Source organism: Prorops nasuta, unplaced genomic scaffold, assembly GCF_024137725.1.
Source record: "Prorops nasuta isolate Cenicafe-Biocafe unplaced genomic scaffold, Cenicafe_Pnas_1.2 PNAS00021, whole genome shotgun sequence".
Taxonomy (NCBI): domain Eukaryota; kingdom Metazoa; phylum Arthropoda; class Insecta; order Hymenoptera; family Bethylidae; genus Prorops; species Prorops nasuta.
The window spans coordinates 4,110,912-4,133,501 of record NW_027116818.1 but is presented as its reverse complement, the minus strand read 5'-3'; the positions used below and the strand labels follow the sequence as shown (position 1 = coordinate 4,133,501).

General features: G+C 45.2%; 2 protein-coding genes across 3 annotated transcripts in view; both read left to right on the top strand.

Annotated features, from left to right (window-relative positions):
* Window positions 1–22,590, top strand: part of LOC136780933 (nucleolysin TIAR) — a 439,848-nt gene that overhangs the window by 82,692 nt on the left and 334,566 nt on the right. The window lies entirely within an intron of this gene.
* Window positions 12,164–13,004, top strand: LOC136780936 (peritrophin-1-like). The gene is made up of 2 exons (XM_066739554.1): window positions 12,164–12,567; window positions 12,648–13,004. The coding sequence occupies exons 1-2, from the start codon at window positions 12,561–12,563 to the stop codon at window positions 12,968–12,970; spliced, it is 330 nt and encodes a 109-aa protein (XP_066595651.1). The 5' UTR covers window positions 12,164–12,560; the 3' UTR covers window positions 12,971–13,004.

Below are 22,590 nucleotides of genomic sequence, written 5' to 3'. Positions count from 1 at the left end.
GCAATCTCTACCGCGTTTTTCCGGGACAGCACTTTTCTTCCTCTTTCTCCTTCTCTACTTTCTTCCATTCTTCTCCCCTCAAACCTGCAAAAACACTCATTTGGTAGATCCATCGTGTCAGGCCGCATTCCCCGAACAATAAATTATTATATATTCCATTACAAGTGGGGGAGTTTCTCAGCTTTTTCCTCCATTGATCCCCCCCCCTCTCACTCTCTCTCTCTCTCTCTCTCTCTCTCTCTCTATGTGTTTTACCTGGCCATTACTCGGCTGTTTTTACGAACGGTTCGATAGTTTATCCGTGTCCGACCAAACGACTCTCGCGCTACTGGCTACTGTCCGGTCTGCTCCAGGTCGTCATTAACTACTCCGTCGCTCGAACGGTAACTCGCACCCCTCGCCGCTGGACCGAAATCGACCGGACCTGGCCGAACAGAGCAATGGATAGTGATTTATGACCCTTCGAGGAACTTCCAGCAACACGCTATGCCTTCGTGCAACTTTGCGAGATCCACCAACAGAGTCAACTCCCTAAGATCATTTACTATATAGTTGTAAGTATCTATTAGCTATATAGCCACGTTATATTCTGCAGCTAGAATAACTACTCGAGAGTGCGTGTGTCACAGGCTGGACATGGCATGAACGACGAGACATAAGGTGTGCAATGTTTATTTGCTTACGGAAAACCAAAATTATATAGGATCGCAGTAGAACGACAAAGCAATTTCGTATTTATATAGGTTTATCCCGATTTTCAGTAGTATAACAGTTAAATTCAATAGCCACGAGGTTCCATTATTACATAGCGGATGTCACTCATTTTCCCAACGACGATCGAACGAGGTACGAAATCTTTTTCTACCGTTAAAAATTCGTGAATAGCAACGACCACCAGTTTTCCGCAGCTCTTTCCTCAGATAGAATTTCATTGGTCTGGAGGACAGGGGGAGCACCTGATAATTTAAATCGAACGTGGGGAGGTGCTTGTAATTTCCAACGCCGCGAGCTAAATGGTCACCTGGCAATCTGCAAAGCCCGCAAAAACGTATATCTGAATTCAGCCAGTGCAAACTCCTCTATTATTTCCGTAATGGATTTCGATCTCTCGACATCGACCCCTTGCCCCGCAGGAATACACGAGATGCTTGATAAAAATTCGCAGCCGGAGTGACAACGTCGCGAATATTCCGTGTATGATAAAATCTGCTTCGAGCCTCACGCCTTACCAGATTTCCGCGTTTATTTATAGCATTTTTCAAACAATTATTTAAGCTCGTAGTGCATGCTACCTTACCTTCTTACATCACAGACTACGAAAAATCGTAGTGTCAACGAAAATTTCTTAATTCGTCGATTTTTCTACTCTTTTTGTTATTTGATCGATCATTGACATTCTAGAACCGTTAATATTGCAGAGACACGCTTCGTAAATAATCCCTTGTTGCGATGTGTGCATAAAAGGGGATGTAATTATATATATTTCCCCTGAGTTTTCTTACACTTATGTCGAACAGAGTGTCACGCAACAGAAAAATGTAAACAGGGTAAGATAATCAGCATTTTCGCTCTCCTCGAGTTCTCTAGTCTCCTCGTATAGTCTCAATTAAATTTAATTAGCATTAAAGTAGCCCCTCTACAACCGTTTGCTACGAAAGCTGCAAAAGTTCAACTTATGAAAACTTGAAGCATTTAAAAAAAGAGCAAATGGTATGAAATAATCTACCAGAATTAATTTAAATCGCTCATCAAGCGTGATATATGTGCTAGCTTTTGTCGACTCGAAGAATTATCGATAAGTCTACTATCGAGTTTGTTGTTAACCAGGGATGTTTGGTGCAATAAACATGAGGGACGTACAGGGGACAAGAGGAAATACGGACCGAGTTGACTCTCGTCGTTAAACGTGTACGATTTGCGATCGGCGTTAATTAAATGACCTCGGTTGCGTGTATGAAACACATTGTTATATATGCACACACACGGCCAAGCATCGTTGCCCTTCCACTCTCGCTTGTAGATTTGATAAACACGAGGGATATTCGGGGAACAATTAACGACACTGAAAGAAATCGCTTAACGAGTCGCTAATCCGGCGATAGAAGCTTCGCCATAGTTGCCGGGCGCAGGATTTTCCAGCGATAAATAGGAGTTGGTTGTAGGTCTTGGAAGACAGCGTAGTAGTAGTAGGAACAAAGGACAAAGGCGTAGTAGTAGGGTCCTTGGCTGAAGGTCGGAAATAATGAAAGGGTGTTTATCCAGAATTAGGTACGGACCCTACTGTTGGATTGGAAGCAAGTCCCGTGAGCTACGCTCACCCTCTCGCACGTTAATACATGCATATCTATATATCTATAGTATACTATATATATATATATATATATACTACAAGTATAACGTATATAGTATACGTATAGCTGAAGCCTGAAGCCTCAGCTACCCTCATAGTCCATCGCTCGCTCATTCAGACAAATTAGCCCGGCGGCGGCCCTTTGTAGTTTCGCGATTCAAAGCGCGTTTTACCTTCCAGCCTGGAATCCGTGTTGGCAGAGCTCTTCAACACTTCATTTGGACAGACCTCGCTACACTGCCAAAAGAATATAAAAGCCCCTCCACCAACCCCTTCCTTCTTTCACATCGTGTTACATGCCTCTACGCCAGAACGTATAACGTCCTGTGCTTTTTGTCCAGTCCGAGCGTCTTGTATCCCCTCTCCCCCTACCTAGAAATCTTGGAGAGGGCCTTCCATAAATCTGGCCCTGCATTTTCTTTGTCTAATTGCGCGAGGAATGACTCGGGAGAAAGTTTTCGGGTATTTTTCAAGGGACGAGGAGGATCGAGGGTGGAAAAAGAGTTGGGGATGGTAAAATAGTACGGGATAAGAGATAGCGAGTGAAATGGAAATTGGAGTACAAAAGCAAGAATCTAACGCAATATGGAAACACCAGTATTGCTTGAAACAAACGATGAAAGGCTCGAAGTTTAAGTCGTGAATTTTTGTCCACGTAGCACGAGCCTATCCAGGTGTCACATCCTCCCCTTCCTCCTATCACCTCCAACACTACCAGCAAAACATCCCTTTTCCAGAAAGCCAAAGCATTTTAATTTTCGTCCGCCAATATTTGCCAGAGTAATTCGATATTCTCGCACTCGAACGTTTCGGAAACGCGAAGAATATTCAATTACCAATGTTTTTTCTTCGCAAAAAACTGATTCGATATTTTTAATTGGCTGGATTTTACTTCTTGCAATAAATATTAAATATGCTAGTCACAAACAGCTGTAATATCAGAAATTCTGCTTGGAAAGGAATAGCATGGTAATTAAGCAAAGAAAGACTTGTGTACAACGGAGGACAAACTGCAAATCCACGGAAAGCGTGGTGAATTCGCGAAAGCCTATCGAGGTACCTTGACAAATGATTAATTATATAGCTTGTGAATGTTCTATGCAAGTGCGTAATTGCAGCCTCCATTAATAGGATCAGTTAACTTCCAAGCAATGTATAGAAAAACATCATTACCCTGCATCGATTAGTATACAAGCAAATAGATAAGCTCCTAAAATCAGTTACCAGCGGGAAAAACTACAGACATTAGTATATATGCTTGTGAATATAGAATATTCGTATCGTTATATTTCGGATCAACGCAGTAGAATGTTAACGTCATTGCATTAGGAAAAGCGTTAATAGAAGTAAAATTTCAATAAGAGAGACGACCCTGAGAATAAGGAGCCTCTAACCAAGTGAAGCAAGGCTTTATAACTCCCTCGCGAGCGTAGCTTGCATAGAATTTATCGGGTTTACTCATCGAGGGTCGGGCGCTCAAGAAAGGATTTAGAAGCACAGAACTAGAAACTGTAAAGATCCAACTAGCTCGCGAGAAATCTATGCGAAATAATGCCATTTCTATGATTAGCATGCGTTGAATGACTCAACCCATTGTTTCCCCTCTATAGTTGATCTGGGGATGAATTAAGGATTTTTTTGAGTATTTTTAGTATGAATCCCGTATATATATATATATATATATATATATATATTAATTTGCAGTTGATAGAATTGAATTCGTTCTGTTTGAAAATTCTATAAAGACCATCCATCCCTTCCTCCAAATTCCAGCGTCAAAAAGCATGTCCGTTACAGAAAATTGTAGTAGCACAGTGGGAATTGTGTGTGTGTACAAATGAAGTAGACTCTCGATACGATGAAAGATTACGAGCTCGTAGAGAGTGATCTAGTATAAAAATAATTGTGTAACAACGATGACCGTTGGTAGAAAACGTGTCTAGGGTACACTGTACGATCCGTTTTAACAGTTCACCAAACGCAGTTTAATCTTTCACTAACTTAATATCGCATTCTTGTCAAATCTTAAAGCGTACAACCTTAAGCCATTATCGTTATTTCCGGCAAATTAATCTGTATTAGCGAAAGCACATAATCCGTTGGTTGGTTTCGGGTAATGCACGCGCTTATACACATATATAGCAAAGTTCCGTTGCTGCAATTACAAGGACGTCGGTGAAATCTACTCTCCCACCCCCTCCCACCCTTCTAGTTATGTCGAGGACTGCAGATGTAATTACAATTTGCGCTCTTGCAACTGCGCGCATCGCGTCTCAATGCGATACCCGAAATTGCCATTGTACCAAAATGATTCCTTCAGCATTAATATTCAGACCTTTGTCAATCTAATTACTCCTTGCAAAAAGAAGCTGTTACGCAGTGCAAGGGAAGAACTGTGCCTGAAAATCCATGGAGCCTCGTACAATGGGCTATTCTCGACGATTGGGAAAAAACACTGACTGGTTTGCCGTAAAATGGACGTGGAATTTGACGAATCCACGGCACGTTTTGCATTTCGCCATTCGTGTTAATGCAGCCGACAAAATGCATCAGAGCCGAGAGAAAGATTTAATGAAACGAGACTGAAGCGAATTACATTTGACAAGCTTTTCATTGGAATGCAGCGTTACGTTGTATTTTTATATCTATTATACACAGGCTTGATAGAGGAAAAGGTGCATTTCAAAAGAGAGAATCTTTTTCTGATTCAGAAATGGATCGTGTAATCGTTCCACGAACGATAAAGTAAATCAGACGATTAAGAGATTTCTAAATAAATTCATAAAGAGCGCAGAGAGGGAGAAGGAGAGAGAGAGAGAGAGAGAGAGAGAGAGTAGAATGTGCCCAGAGTCGACGAGGTGGCATCCATTAATCTCGAGGATTAAAAGAAAATTAATTATAGTTGTTGCGAGTCGAGTGGAGCTTAGTGATGGACGATGGTGCCGGACGTTAAAACCACTGTAAGAAATGCTCGTGACTGCAGTGTATATAATGGAGAAAGAGAGAAAGAGAAATTAAAAACTGAAAGTTTCGAAGAGAAGAGGAATTAAAGGAGAAAGGGAGACGTTTGGAAGACAAATAATAATAATAAGAATAATAGGAGGAAGATGGAGGTAGAGCGTGTGTAAGGGATGATTTAAGGGGATATAAGGTAGTAGCAGGGGTTAAAGAGTTGTCAGATGCGGTGGGAGTTGCTGACGTTGGGGATGTTGTCCCGGGGTGAAGAGGAGGGTAGGGGTTAGCTAGTAGGCGTGATGAGAATCGACGGGCCGGCTAAAGCGAACACAAAGCCATCTCGCACTCTCCTCACCGGCAAGTCGGGTCGGGTTAAATATTCAGTGGCGAACGGGTTAAGGATTGGGGGAAGGGTGAGCTTCCTAGTCGATATGTCGCCCGACTACCCTCTCACCTCTGCAGGCCGCGCGAAAGGAACACGAAAATCCGCCCGCTGTGAATTACAGCTACGGGACGTCCCATCCGTTATTCGGGACTCCCCTGATTCCCCGGTAATTAACTATCAATTTCTTGGATCCTCCTCCCGATTATATTTCCTCCCGGAAGCCACGCGTTTTCCGTCGATCCCCCCCGGGCTCTACTCAATTAACAACCGGGCCCATCCCAGCCTCTTTTTCCACCAACATCCTCCCTCCCCTCTAAATATTCCCACGGAAAAAATGTCTCTTCCAATAATTTTCGCAGCCGTGATATACCGTTACTATACTGCAGATTTCCCGTTCGATTAAGAAGAAATAGCGTGCTATAGGTGACTCTTGATGGTATCGTAGATCTTGAGCTGGTATTTGATTCGTTATGCGTATAGAGAGGGGGTGTGTGGTGCGAGGAAAATTGGCGTTACACATCGACGCTGAGGGAATAAAGCGTCCATTTTTATGGATAAAAAAAGCAACAACGATGAAACGACAGAGATTTTCGATGCAGAGTACTATATACGTGTACATATGTATGTGTAGCGTGCATGTGCAATAATGGTCGTTCGGAAGATAGATATGTTTAAATTTCGCTGGTCCCCGCGCACTGTGTTTCCATTAACGTCCTAATGGTATCACTGCGAGAATGAAAGCTGCCTCTCCCGTTTCATAACACGACTTTGATGGAGATGTATTTAACTCGTAACTTTGCGTTATATTAAGTAAATCCCAGCTGCACGTTGGTTTTCCGATTAAAGTCGAAATTTTGTAACGAGCGTATAGGCGATGTACGCGCGGGAGCTAAATATATAATATAAGAAGAAGAAGAAGAAGAGGAAGAGGAAGTGGAAAGCGAGAATCCGTTTATCATTGAAGGTGCACGGAGAACCGATGGATTTGTCCGTACCGCGAATTGAGTCTCGTTGGATCAATTTGGCAAAATGGTAGGGGGAGGGGGGATGAAAAAAACTAATTTCTCCCCTCAACAGGCGCATCCATCAGACGACAACTGACTCGAGTCGTGGTAGGAGGGCACGCATCTTTCATCCGAACGTTCATATAACGCCGTGAAAAAACTTTTTACAAATTATCCTATGAAGTTAGGACGAGTGGGTGAGTAGAGAGAGGGGGAGGGATGAGAGGACGGACGACGCTTAAATATTCCTCTCATTTCTTATTCACGGTATATTTCATTTGCTAGCTCGCTCGCTCGCTCGCTCTGATCGTGCTTTCGTACGTTTATTCGTTCCCGTGCATATACGTATATTCTTCTGGCTGCAATCGACTTTAACTCCGGACCGACGAATGGGAAGAGGGAAGGGGAGAGAGAGAGAGAGAGAGAGAGAGAGAGAGTAGGCCAGTATCCCTCGGGGACCGACCGAAAAATCGCAATGATTTGTGCGTCTTATCTGCATTTTAATTACTCCGTATAATCTCCTGCATAATCCGAGCACCGCCGACTCGCCCGGGTCATGCCTACTTTCTTAGTCATAACCTCTGATACTCCCCGGAACTGTTCCTGTAACGACGAAGAATACGATCCTCTCCTGTATTAAAGCATCTCGTGAATACAATGTAAAAGAAACGGAATACGAAAAGGATCGGAATATTACCGGAATGTTTATTGCTAAAACTTGGCAGATCGTATTCTTCATTGAAAAATTGTTATTGTGTCGATGCAAATTTTCAGCACCCTTTTCTCCTCGAATGGTCCTACGCGCATTTTTATAAGAGTCGCGCGAAGAAGAACGAGGCCAACCCCCTTCGCGAGAGTCTCGTCGTTTTTTTTCCCTCAGCTTTGATTATTTGTCTTTCACGGCAAAGAGAAGGGTTCGTAAGCGGATCTGACCAGAGGGGTGTGACTCGCTTATTAAAAAAGGGGATCCTTCGGTGTGAGACTCGCGCCAGAGGCTTTTGTCTCCCGCGCGCTCTCTCTCTCTCTCTCTCTCTCTCTCTCTCTCTCAACAATGCCGAATCATTAAGAATAGCTTTAAAAACGTGTCAGAGGTTCGCGCGAAGTATATACCGATACACCAAGAGAAAGAGAAAGAGAGCGAAAACTATGCTAAATTGAATTTATATAAGAGTAAAATATACGAAGAAAATATATTTAAAGGCTCTTGGTATTTCTTATAAGGGTTTACCTCTCTGCGGTGTTATTGAGGCAGCGTTATTCCCTCGGGATTCAGTAGTACAAGAGGCTGTGCGAGTGTAGTGGGCAAAGGAGGATTTCGAGGATGGAGCAAAGGGTAGCGGCTCTCGATGTCCCGAGTCTGGTCCGAGGGCCATTACCCTGTGTACGATGTATGGAGGGTGGTGATGGTGATGGTGGTGGTGGTGGTGGTGGTGGTGGTTTGAGAGGAACGCTTAACCGGCTCGCAGGTCGGCTCGAAGGTGACCTCTGCGTGCTTTCTTCGTGTAGTTTCACGGTAGCTTAATCCCTCGAGAACCGGGATTGTAGGTGTGTCCCGCGAAGTGGGTATCTATTAAGGAGAGCGCGCGCGAGCTGCTAACCGAGGGATGGAAGACGAGCGGAAAGAGCAGAAGTAGAAGCTACGATGGGGATGATGAGGAGGAGGAGGGGGAGAGGGGGTGGAGAACGCTAGTGGTTCGAGCTAAAACTTGTACCTACCTATACCTATACCTATACTCGTGGCGAAGGAACTTTGTGCGAAATGCGCCTCGAGCACATCCTGCCGCAGCGTCTCCTTCATCCTGTCTTCCATATTAACACCCCTCCTTTACCCCCTAGCCAGCAGCAGCAGCAGCAGCAGCGGCAGCAGCTACCACCAATCTCTCAGCAGTATTCATTCCGCAAACGCGATCTACGGAGCGCAACAAGACGCTCGGTCGTCGCTCCCCCCTCCCCTCATCCGACCCGCGCGGTTTTGATTACCCACGCTACATTTACGAGAATGTAAATTTTCCTCACGTATTTACGCCCAGACCTCCCCCCCCCCTGCCCCTCCTCCTTTACCGCCGTTCCTCGTACACGTCGAAAGTGCTCGGAGGATTGCATCCAGAATCAATACTTCAACGGCGTGTGCTTTTATTCCTCCTCGAGACCGTTTCACCCCTTAATTTTCAGTAACAATCGCTCGATGAAATTAAAGGTTTATATATATATGTATGTATATGCACGGTATGTCTATACTCTACATATACATATAGAGTGTACGTGTGTATATAGTATATTATATTCGCGCACGCTTTAACGCACCGCCTTTTCGCTTGGAATTTCGCTCGAGCGAGCACTTAATTCGATCAAGAGGGCGACGAATTTCCGGAGGATTTCGTATGCCGTCCACGCGAAACACGTCGGTTGGATGAGAGCCTAATTCGTCCGGAGCTTACCCAGGCTTGCCGTACGTTAGCTCCAACTGTTACACGAGCCACATAGCAAACGTTCGAATGTTTGGCCAAATCAGCCAATCAGCTGTGGAGAACGGCGAATTATTTCTGCTAGCCGATCACGAAAATTAAACTTGTACGCTGCAGTGAACTTTGACCCGGAAGGAAAATCAACCCGGTCACTTTGGCCTATTTGGCCCTCCGCTGGAATAATCACCCATTTGGGATGCGCTCGGTGTTGTCTCCCGCTGCAATTCCCCACGAAAACTCCACCTTCCTTCCGTATATTTACATGTAATTCTAACCAATTACTATTTTCGTTATGGCTCGATAACCCTTATATATAATTTATGTATGTGTGTACTTGACTCCACACACCTCGAGGCATTTTTGCGTGAATTTAATTAATATATTATACATATATATATATATATATATATATATAAGCGTTGAGAAAATTGTGCAGAGGAGTAGAGCACTCAGTATCTGGAGAGAGTGGATCGAGAGAAGAAGCAGCGCGTGGTAGGTCTGAGATATTTAAATAGGAAAGTTTAAACAAGACGAGGTTTGGGGGTTGCACGCAATGAGGTGTAAAGTTATAACTGGGCGTTACAGCAGTTAAAGTTGAAGGTACGTGCGGCGCGCGTAGGGGAACACTTGGAACTGGATGGCGAATTGGTTGGTGTGGGCCGTGGGGGGTAAGGCGAAATCTCTCGAGCGAAAGGCGGAAGGGACGCGAGCGCGAGGGTGAGGAACCGATGCTTTTATGTGGCCCATAGCCGTAAATACTTCAGCACTGACGGGGCCAATATTAGAAGCGCGAGTAGAGCCATCATGGCGGGTGAGGCGGGACGAGACGGGACGAGGGGAGGGGGCAGGGGAGACACGAAGCGGTTCGAAAGAAAAAATATGCAAAGCTGAGCGAGAGTCGGTGGGACAAGGCCGAGTGCAGCAGGCAACGGAAGGATCGCAGAAATGGGGTGAAAAAAGGAGGAAAGAAATGCGAAAAAGCAGAAAGCTACCGTCGCGCTCGCACTCGCGCTCCTTGTATATATGTACGTACAGCGAGAAATAGCAAAGATGAAAAATAGAAATCATTGCGCACCGAGATGAGTGAGAGAGCGAGGGATGAGAAAAGTTAAGAGGGGTTACTGAGGGAAATTTATATGAGTCGTCCTCGTGTCCGAAAGCAGCAGGACCTTTTAACGTTCGTTCCTGAAATCATCGTTCACTTTGAAACGATTGCCACGCGCGCTCCACCCCTTCCAGTTTTAACGATTCATTTTCAACGCGCACTCGTTACTCCGGAGAAATGGCATCCACCCAGTTGGACCTTTACCCGCCTCTTTTCCATCTCTAAAAATACAATCACAGCCCGAGTTATTGGACAACAATTTCCACTTAATATCTCCCAGCTCTTTGGCAAATTTATCCCTATATACACTGTGCATATACATATACATATATATATATATATAGAGAGAGAGAGAGAGAGCCTTTTACTACCACTGGATTATACACCAGCGATAATTAAACATCTCACGCATACACGCGCACACGTAGCAAAGTTTTTGTCATTTACGTTCTAGCATATATCAGTTTCCTGATGACTGTGTCCACAGAGAACGATTGCCATTTTCGCATGAGCCAAGAAAATTTATCCTCGATACGCAATCAATCCCGCCGTCTCCCTTCGCTCCTGTGTTACGCCATACGAAACTGCAGCAATCCAAACGACAAATCGTATTTGCCGTGTAGACTGCAAATATCAGCGCTACGGTAAATATCTATCCATTAATTGGAACGCGCCAAGCAAACAGTAAACAGGCTATTCTACGATCAAGTAGAGATACGGGTCTCTGTATTAATATCGGCCAGGAAGGAGGGGGTGGGGGGAGGGTGCAGCCTATAGCTCTGCTCCAAGGGAAGTAGGTTTTTTAGTTGCCCAGGGAGGAGGGGGTAAAGGAAAGAAGAAGAAAAAAGGATGAGAGAAGGAGCAGAGGTAAGAAACGAAAGCGTGTGTGCGATTCGCTGGCGTGCAAACGGTCGATTGCGGCGCGTTTCGTTTCACGAGTCATTTGTTCGTCGAGGAAAAGCTCGTAGCGCGAAATTCGCTCGTGGCTGAGGGCCGTTTAGGCGAATGGACCTATTTGCTCCTCCGCGCTACTAAAAAGACGTCTAGAGTCACTAAAGAGTCAGCTGGGGTGGGGGTGGGGGTGGGGGTGTGCAGAGCCAGGGGGAAGAGTGGCGATATGCTGCTTGGGAAAATAAGAGATGGCTGAAGAGTGGCCAAGGAAAAGCGTGTAGGAAAAAAAAAGCTCCCACGACGAGGGTAGTTAACTTGATTAATCGCATATTTATGTATCAGGCCACTTAACCGTACCGGTAGCTTTCTTCTGGAGCTCCGACCTGCCTGCCTCTTCTCTCAGCCCCCTCCCCCTGTACCTACCCTACATACAAACTGTGCAGCTCTCCAGTAGGTACGGAAAACGAGCTGAGGGCTATTCCGCGCCTCGCCTTAACGTTGAAATAATGCAGGCGAAATAAGGTCGACTAAAATGTTTAGAGAACCAAGCCAACTCCTAAATCACGTCGCGCTTGTCTCTCACTTTTTTTCTCTCACCTCTCTCTCTCTCTCTCTCTTTGTACTAATTTCTCACATCGCTCTTTACATCCACCGTTCCTCTCTCATGGCTTTTCAACAACACTCTTCCGCGTTATTCGATTCTCGCGAAACTTTTGAAAAACGCGAATCACTACGATAAACCAAGGCTGCCTGATCGAAAAATTCCTCGAGTCTTATTCCTTGACCGAATTTTAGGACCTCGAAATTATCGGTGATTCGGCCTCATACACAACGGTGTATATTCTGAACTATCTCGTGTGTTATTATTTAGCTCTTTTTTATTCCTTATGTGCTATATATACGCAGTACACACGCGGTATCTCTTTGAGTACGAAGGTCGGATTATGCACGCTTAACGTGGATTTGCGAGATATCACGTTTGGCCTGATAAGGGGAGCAAGACAGTAGCTTGGCTGGTATGATTAGGACGACTTAGTGCTCATCGACGATTGATAGTGATTAGGTGAAAATATTGTTTCATAGGAGCTTATATAGCTTAGGAGATAATAAATGGTATTTGTCCACATGTGTTCGTTTGGCTCTATTTTCTCATCGGGGTGTCCAACGATGGTCCATTCGAAGCACCTGGTGTACACGTATACGCTTATCACGCTGCGATTGTGAAAGTCGATAATAGGGAGGATAAAGGGGGAGCAGCATCGAGGTGCTTCCGGGATCGAGACAGAAAAATCGTGGATCGAGTATATAAAGGCCCTGGAGGTGCCCAACTATCGCTAGAGTTTTTTCCAAACTGCAGCAAAAAAGTGCACACACAAGTGGGACCGCGGTCTGGTGATAAATAAAAATGAAAGGTGAGCGATCGTCGTTCGGCTAATTTCTGCCACTCATCACAGCCACCATTCTCAATCTCGACATCTCTTTCTCCACGCAGGAATTCTCCTTCTCGCGTGCTTCGTCTCGATTTCCTGGATAACGAGGAGTTCCGATGCGACCGAATCGTCGAGTTCCCCGGTAGTCTGTCCAAACGAGAGCAACCCGGATTTCGCCATTTTGATACCAAATCCGAAGGACTGCAAGTCCTATTACGTGTGCGAGGGTCTCGTACCGATCCTGATGCAGTGTCCCTATGGTCTCTATTTCAATCCAGTGCTCAAGGTCTGCGACTGGCCGAAAAATTCCAAATGCAAGCTGAGGTGCAAGCGAAAGGCCAGGCAACGTAGTAGCGCGGGCAATGCGATAAAGGTACAAATGTAAGCTTGTGTCTAGATTAAACGAATTTTTATTTACACTATCCGCCTCTTATTTCCAATTCCTTATGATAAATTAGTACTCGCGAGTACTCTCCAATATGCATAAAACATTTTCCTAGATGCTTTCAAGCTGCCTACTTAGTATTCGCAGTAAAATTAAATTCTTAACGCCTTGGAATCTTGAAAAACAGAATATTCTAGGTTTTCAAGTGGATAAGTGAGAGAAGAAGAGACAGGGAGTAAAAGATGGGTAAGGGAGGGGGAGGAGGAAGAGGAGGGGAGGACGTTGCAGGGTAACGTTGGAAATAAAATACCTCATAACAATTGCGCGAACGCAAGAAGGTTTTCAATTTTCCAGAGATGAATCGACTTATCTCGTATATCTGGCAGCATCCAAAAACGCTGGGAAATTCAAGATTCCCCGGCGTTAAAGGAAGAAGGCTTTCAAGATGAAAGGAATCATCGTGCTCTCGAGAAGTTTCGAGGATATATCCAGGGAAAAGGGATTCCAAAGAAGGGGGGCAGCAGCAGGCACTAGATTGTAGCGCGGCACGCGTCGCTTAACGCGGATTCTCCACTAGAAGTGGAAAGACCTTCGGGAAGATCCAATTGCAAACAAATCGTCTAAGATTCCGCGCGTCAAATCGTTTCCAAACCTTCTCTACAATTTTCTATTCCTCCTTTCTGTCCTACCTATATATATATATATATATATATATATATATACGTACATATACCCACTTGCTATACATATAGCGCATATACGTTTGTATATATAGCCATTCCCATTATTTTACCGCTCTTCTTCCGACCAAAAAGCTTTTGGAAAGTTTATACCCTGCGCATTAATTCCCGTCCACGGACGTACTGCGCGTATGCGAATTACGAGCCATAATGGCGATTTAGATTAATGCAGTTATATGCCAGAGGCGAATGTCTTGACCGTATAATGTGTCTTTATTAGTATGACAGTCGTTTGCTAGTGGAGTGTGTTACTGCAGCTATAGTCAGCTCGCTATAATTTGTAATGGAGAACAGCGTAATGATGCTTTACCGCGAATCACTGGATTTATGCTCCTCGCCGCGTCGCTTTCCCATGCGATAATCGCCACGAAATGGCTAAAAAAGAGCCCTGCGCTTTTTTATACAATCCGCAGTCATTCGGGTCGAGAGAGCACGCATACTTTCTTCCTTCTTATCAAACAGTTAAATTAATGATCGTATCAGGAATATTTGATGCTCACTCATTTACGGCTTAGCAGTTTCGTTTTATTCCAGACGCGCTTCATTTTCTTATCTTCATTGCGTTATACTTCTATTTTAAGCATATACAAGCTTAAAAATATACAGTACAGCTGTTTGTAACACGTGACTTTGTAATAATGGAATTGGAGATGCTTAATATAGATATAAGATAAAAATATTTAAATCTCCCCACCAGCTCAAATGGAATATTCGACCAGCGCGCACTACACTTGCCTCGAATGACTCTAGACTCTGAAAATCTGGAGATTTTCCTGTTGCTCGATAAAATCGATAAATAATAACAATGTATTATGCCACGCTTGACTTGTCGATAGGAAGTTCACTTCTTGCATCGGGGCTTTTACGACTTTCAGCAGTGAATAGTCGAAAATCGACTGTTGCCTGCAGTTGACGCCGGGAATCTATCGTGACGTGATTTACATGTATGCTCGAGATGCACTCAAGCAGACAGTTAGCCAAGCAGGTTTTTTTCCCACGACTAGCAGTAACGTGGCGAGAAATAAAAATGTGACACGCGTCGACGACACTCTACTTCACGGATACCGCAGGCTTCTCCTTATTTTTCTTCTTTTCCAAAATATAGCAAAAGAAAAAAAAAGGAAAGGAAAATCATATACAACTTTTCGCAATCATCCACTCGAGTAGCTTTTCCTCAGCTATTCTTAATCGTTCTTCGAGCGATGCCTTCCGTTTTCAGGATTAATCGAGCCAAAATTTTAGTCTGTCTCCTACCAACACCTGGATGATAAAAGCTCTCTGCAAGGATGATGTAGAGACGCGCGTTAAAAAGGATATATCGAGCTGCTTCGGAATTTACTTTTAAATCCAGGTTGAGAATATATAAGAGACCTTATCTGAATATTTCTTCAGAATCTCTGACCTCGTCACAAATTGGCTTTGGCGAGGCACCAGGCATTGTTGTAGTTTCGCAAAGTCTACCTCCTTTCACCCCCGCATACATATAACACCTAATTTCACAGATCGGAAGTTGGAAGGCGCATGCGTGACGACACCTTTGAAACTTTTGCCAGATGTAATCATTTTTTCTTTCGCGCATGCATCTTTCCATCGGTATATTCTGTCTGAAAGCGTCAATAATTAAATCTCAATTAGAGGGTTATCGTCGAAAATGTATTTAGGATAGCGGAGAAGTCGGGTGATAAATCAAAAAGTAGACGGGTCCTCGATATTTATGCGGAGAATTGCAACGATTCCCAATTAATAATTACACCCCTGATACATGATTAATGGTAATGGTTCCAGTTCGTCGAATATCGCGTATTGCTTATAATCAAATGTAGATGAAATGGGACTTGTGTGTTGGCACATAGCAGCAATAGAACGAATGTCGAACTTGTTTCGTATAATTCCTGTTTTCTTTTTTTCTTTTTGCAAATAAATCTTGATCCCTTGCGTAATCGTTAAACGGTTGCTGGACTATTGCATTAAACCAAATTATTTAAGTTGTAGTAATTTCGTGGGTCCCCAATGGCTAATATCTGGATAATGGAACGAAATGCCTTCGTCTCTCTCTCTCTCTCTCTCTCTCTCTCTCTCCCGGGAAATGAGCGTAAGGAGGGAAAGCAAAACCCAAGAGCAGTGAGGCCAGAGACAGTGGGTAAGAAAGTGTGAATTTCTCCGTGGAGCGAAGGGCGATTGACAAGGTGAAATGGAGTAATTGAGAGATAAATTGGTAGCTGGAAAAATTTCACGATTGTACACACGCGAAACAAAAGCAATTGGAACATTGAGACATGCTCCAACCCTCCCATTTGGATCGACCTTGAATGGGAAAAGAAAACATAATGCCTATTGCTTTCAATAAATATTATTTATCTATATAAAGGGAAAAAAATAAGATAGATCGAGCAGTAGGAGGATTCGGTAGTTGACTTAATTTTCATTCAAAGCATTCCACCAAGCCGGGAGGAATCTTGAACCATTAAGTACTCGCTATCTTTCGACAAAGTCTCGTCGTGCGTAAGGGGAAAGGGCGATACCATAACCACGGTCTACGCGTTAGTTGGACTGTAGGTAGCAAGGCCCTACCCTCTCCTACCCTCCAAGAAGTATTTCGACGACTCAAACTCGAACCTCTCCCCATTCCCAAGCTTGTGTCAGAATTATTCCGTATAATTATATTCGTTTCGGAACGACACCCACGGGGCTCGAAATTGAAATTGAGATCCCCCCTCCGCCCATCTAACTCTCTCTCTCTCTCTCTCTCTCTCTCTGGTTTCCTCGCGATGTAAAGAAAGGAAGGAAGAGGGGGTGCAAGCGTAAAATAGCGAGAGATGGCAGGCGATGAGGGGTGGAGGCAAATGAAGGGAAAAGCAGCGAGCGAGGGGTTGAAGGTGGGGGGTGGAGGTGGATAAAACATTCTGTTTTACCATGAAACTGGGCACGGCGTTCTATAGGTTTGAGATTTGAGGTTGCGGAGCCTTTAACTCCTCGAAATCCTCACGTCTTAATCTTCGTGGAAATTTCAGTGCGCACCCTCCGGCTATGCAGGGGACTTTAGCGAGGGGTGGACTGCTCGTCACGCTATTGCTACCTAGAAATAAGATGTCTAAATTATATCTCAGACCCTTCAGCTTCCTCGTTAACTTTCCATATTTGCCCCGAAACTTTATCGTTTACATCCAAACTCTTTCCATTCTCTCTTCGTTTGTTTTTTCATTACAAATATTTATGTCTCCTCTCCGTAGGATCATTTATCCGAGTCGCCTCTTATTCTCCCATAGGCGGGACTGTATTTTATTTCGCAGCTATCGTTGAGTTTGCAGACGATCGTACAATATGCAGTTACACTATATCACAAGTAGGGATCGTGATGCTCGGAATCTACGCATATAAATTCTGCCAAGGAAGCTCCGTCAAGTCCCGCAGTGTTTAGTGCCTCCCATATAGCTCGAAGGAATTTTATTCCCGCGACCGTCGATGTTCCCATGGTAAAATCGTCGTTGGGACAATCGTCCTATATGGGGGTCAACCAGGGGACGTGGATGTGGAAGAAAACATATCGAGGACGTTACATATATATATATATATATAAAGCTGAAGAGTTAGCTTCCTCGCGCGAAGCAATACTGCAGCTAAAACGTTCTTAAAGCCACGCAATTATTTAAGATATAGTTCAGGAGTAATAAGCTATATAGAAAACAGATATAGGAAAGCGAGTCCTGAGGGAAACTGACGAGCGTTCCTGCCAGTTCTTGCTTTTGCCCTGGTTTTCTTCGTTGCGGTTTGCTGCCAGACCAAACGCAAGAGTTTCTCCTACATATTATATATATATATAGTGGAACATCCCTCCCTCAGCGTGTACGTGTGGCGCTCGGCCGGGCATCCCTCCAGAATAAGCGCAAGAAAAAACCTCGAGATTAATCCCCCCCCCTCCCCTCCCCACCCCTCTTTCCACCCATCTAATCCCTATTTGAACCCTGCTGCGCTTGTTTTCATTGGTCCCTCGCACACGACGAATCTTCCTCTCCGCACGTCGACGCAACGATCCAGTCATAATTCTTGCGAAAGACAGCGATACAGCACGAAATTGTAAGCGCGATTCAGAAATCGCTTATACATGGAGAACGTGGGCTGGCAGAACGGAATAATGCAGTGCGGTAATAGAAGTTCGATAAATTTCAATGGCGATCGTAACAGCTCGAAGCGCAGTTTCGCGCTGATCAGCAGAAATTAGCATAGGCAATTTATGTCGGCCTATAAATAACATGTTTATCGTTATAATTTATGCGCGCCATGCAGCGCCGCGACGCCAGTTTAGTTTCGGTGCCGGGCCGAATTTTCAGAGGCGAATGCGCGCGTGTTTTCCCCGAACGCTCGGGAACAAAGCAGCAGCCCCGCGGCCGCGCGCACACCCACACACGTACGGTACACCCACGCGGGCACCAACAACGTCGCTTTTGTGCAATTAATAATCTGCCCGGCAACCACGAAAAATTCCCAAAGCAACAAGTTCGCGGACGATCGCTCAAATTAAATCATCGATATTGTTGAGCGTAACAAATTATGCATATTATTCGACCGAGCGAGCGCTCCGGCCGAGCTTCATTAAGAGAGATTACCAATGGCGAATTAATAAATCGCCATTTTTTCTAGCTTCTCGCTCTTACTCTCGCGCGACGCGAATCGCTCCGTGTTTCGTTGGTCGATCGATTATTCGTCGTCGTGTCATCCTTCGAATGTGTATATGTGCATGCATGTATAGCAGCGAAGCAAGAGACGCGTGTCTCTGTTTTTACACTGTTATAGCGTTATAGAGCCGGCCGGGGGAGGATAGATGCTGGGATTGCGAGAAGGGGCGAACGTATTAGTGGAGGTGTAGGTGGACATGTGAGCTCGCCCTCTGTCACGTGTAAGTACGAGTGGGATAGGTCCGTGCGATATGCGGCCATTTGCATACATATAGGGTCATTATAAATATACCGAGTCTCTCTACAAGCACAAGCAGCCAGCCAGCCAGCCAGCCGTTTCTCCTCCGTGTGTCCGGCCGTGCCATCAGGAGCAGAGCGCTCTCGCAAACTGTCCGATGGTTTCGCTTATCCGTTATTGCACCCCCTCCCCCACCCTCGCCATACACCTACCACTTTCCAAACGCATCAATATATTCCCACAAAACTCGAACCTTTTTCTCATGGAGGATTAACGAAAGGCAAACGTTCCCCGAGCGAAGAAGAGAAACTACCCTCTTGTGTCACACAGCTCCCCCCCCCATCCTCTTTCCCCCTCCTTCCACCCCGTCGAGATCGAAACGCTTGGTTTTTATTGCCAGCTGATCCGATTGTTACAACTCTATCCGGAGACTGGCTTATGCACACCCTCCTCTCGATTTTCCTAGATCCCACCCTCGCTCCCAACCCCTCGTATAGGCATCGTCGTTTAATTTTCAAGCTAAGCCGGACGCTTCCGGATTTGTGTCGCGCGATCGGACGAATTAATATTTGTTTTGTTTACCGGCAGAGCTTATCGGAATTAACTCATTAGCCAGAGGGATTTCCTGCTGAATTACAAATTCACCGAATTCGACGCTCATAATTATTGCACGGCCTACTTCCGTCGGCGGATAGATGTAGCATTATTCATGCTGCGGCATAGGATACCATTGAGCTGTTATACAAAAAATATATAACGATGGAGTTGTAAAAGCTGACGCGGAGTTTAAAATTCGGTGACGATGGAGAGACGCGCGCGCCTGCGTCCATCGATGCTGTATATATATGCATATATAACTATGCACGCTCATCGTTGCGTATATATTTGGCAAATTCAGCTCGCTCGCGGCTTATCCCACGCGACAAACGTCGCACACACGCGATTTTAACATTACGAACTTTTATTCGCCTCGTTATCGGTTTTAAATAATTTGCGATCTGTGGTAGGCGAGAGTCGCGTGTAATTATTACAAAACGCCTTGTAGTAAGCGATAAACGTAATTATATGGGACTAATAAGGCTGATACCATTGGTATCCGAAGAAAGTCGAGGAATAAACGTGGAGACGAGCAGCTTGTAAAATATATCGAACGGGTGCAATGTGGCTTGGCTGGAGCTCTTTTTCGATAATTCTACTTATCGGAGGAATTTTATTATCGAGTGGATGCATGGGAGTTAAATAGTGTCTAATGGGTCGAGTGGAGGTTTTCATCGAACGCTTCTGCCGGGGTAAAAATGCATATATATATATATAGGTATAGGCCCGGTATATACATATATATATGGCCGTGCGCGCGCGTGTGGCAAGTTGCGTTATGGGGGCATGGGGCAGAGAGCCCGCGGGAACCCTGCGGATGCATCCTATTAACATATTTCCCAGGAACGAGTGGCAAGCTCTTTTCTCCATGGCCAGTGGACGTACACGAAACACCGCTATAAATGGTAGGTTGATGGGTTTCCAGTGAGCGTCAACGATGGCGCGTCAGGGTTAGGGGTAGGTACGCATTACAAATGCTAATGAGAAGTGCATAGGAGAGATGTTCCGCATAGAATACATTAGCGTCTCGTTCCTGAGTCATTAGCCGCGAAAATACGAAATTTCCACAGACAACCGCTTCACCCTTTTTCTTCCCAACAACGCCGCTTACCCTCTCGATATATATATATATAACCTCTTCGGCGAATTTCTCTCCCTTCTTTTTTTCCCCCAACTTTCCTTCTCTTTCTTCCCTCTTCTTTCTTTAGTCGCGCTGACTTTTTCAGTCTAGCCGTCCGTTAGCCGCTGCAGTGGAAATGACAAAAATCCCGGCGAACGTGGGGACATGTGCGCTATGTGCTCTGTACATGTACAATATATATATATATATATATATATACATGTAGAGCTGATGTGCCATTACGAAATGGCATGTGGGATGGCGACTGGACGGAAAACCATCGGCAATTTAATTACAGGGACGTGAGTGGTTCCTTCGACGACGATGAGCGTGCGCAATTTTTAATTAACGCGCCTGACAAAGTGGACAAAAATGACGGGCCACGATCGATGTCCCCTCCGACCCCTTAACCTCCCCACTACGTACCAAGGGGGTGACCGCAAGCTCGGGTCAAGCATCCACGATGAATACTGATAAGCCTCTTCCTATATATAGATATATAAGATCTGCGCAACGTGCGTTACGGGAGAAAGAAGAAAATACGTGTGTGTATACATATACGTATATATGCCTCGATTGACGAGAGATTCGTAAACTGGATAGGAAGCGGCAAGAGAGAGAGAGAAAGAGAGGGAGAGAGAATGGATAAAGGCAACAGGGTCTCGCGATTCTCTCGATAAAATGGCAATTCGTGAATGTACTCTTGAACGAATGGCATATAGAGCGCGTAACAATACCTATGCAAATGCGTAATACGTTACATCAGTAGTCGCCCTCCGCAGCCAAAAGTTCCACGCAGTCTCTGAAATTGCTGCAATTGCACGGAATCTCATCTAACATTCTGCCGGCTGGTATGTCGCGACAATTACGTTCTGATTTCGCAATCCCCCGTTGCGTCGGTGATAAGCTTCATGGGGGCAAAAAGTAGCACAATGAAAAATTCCCATATTTAACCCTCTTTTATTCCATTTTCGTACGAGCGGAGCACTTTGCCTGGTGTGTGCGGCTAGAAATTCAGCAGATCGAAACTCGGGCAAGCTAATGAATTCGAGTTTCCAGGGTAGAATCTCGTTACCGGTTGTGACACTCGAGCGACACTCGATCGGGGAACGTTAAAAATGACTAACGATCATGGAGTATTGGAAATAAATTAATTGGCAGAAACTATATATATATATATATATATAATGGTGACTCTGGGATGATCCTGGTATTATCGTTCGCAAAGCGACAGAAGCTGCAATTGCTCGGAGTGAGACGGCAATGTGTCGGTTGGTAAGAGGGAGAATAAGGTACCGTGAGAGAGAGAGAGAGAGAGAGAGAGATGGAGCTCCCCGTAGCTAACCCTCGCTTCCCTTTCTTCCCTCACTCGCAGCAGCAGCAGCAGCAGCAGCTCGAAACGAAGCAACGAAGGATGGAAGGAGCAAGGTAGGTTGGCGAGCAACCCCTATAGTCTCCCCTCCAGCTCACGGCGGCGGCGTCGACTGTTCCGCCACCCCCACCACCCCTCCAGTCACTGCTGCCGCCACCGCCGTCGTCGCCACCACCGCCGCGATACATTGCGATACACACGCTCCTTGTCTCCACGCTACCTACCAACGTGCAGGACACCGCTTAGACTTGGCCCGCTGGAAACTCCACTCTTTCACCGTTTACCTCTTTCTCTCCCTCCCCCCCTCACTCTCTCTTTATAACACACACACACTCTCTCTCTCTCTCTCTCTCCCTCCCTCTCTCACTGCCATTTTCCTTCCTCTTCCACTATCAAGCATTACCGAAGGACTACCGCCGTGTCCCGATCATTTCTTTTTCTACATCCTATTCTGTGTGTATATACATATATATATCCCGAGCGCGCATTCACGTCCCAACCACCTCCCCCCTCCAACCCCTCCTCGCCCAGCCGATCAAGACACGTATCGCGCGCGCCTCTGGTAAACACAACAGCTACACGCACGCGTACAAAGTGACGCACACGAAGCAAGGAACGACTCACACCGACGAAGAACCGGCATCACGCACCGTTCCGGACCTTCCTCAAGCCCTTCCAACCTGCCCGCGGCTCTCGCCAACTTCTTTTTCTACGTCTAGTTCGTCTCCGATCATTCGTCACGCGAGTGTATCTCTCCTATATTATTCGCTCAGTGATCGAACTACGTCGTACAGTGCACTCGTGATCATCAACCAAGGAACTATCTACTCGCGTTCTCGCTCGACTCTCACTCTCTCTCTCTCTCTCCCTCTCTCTCTCT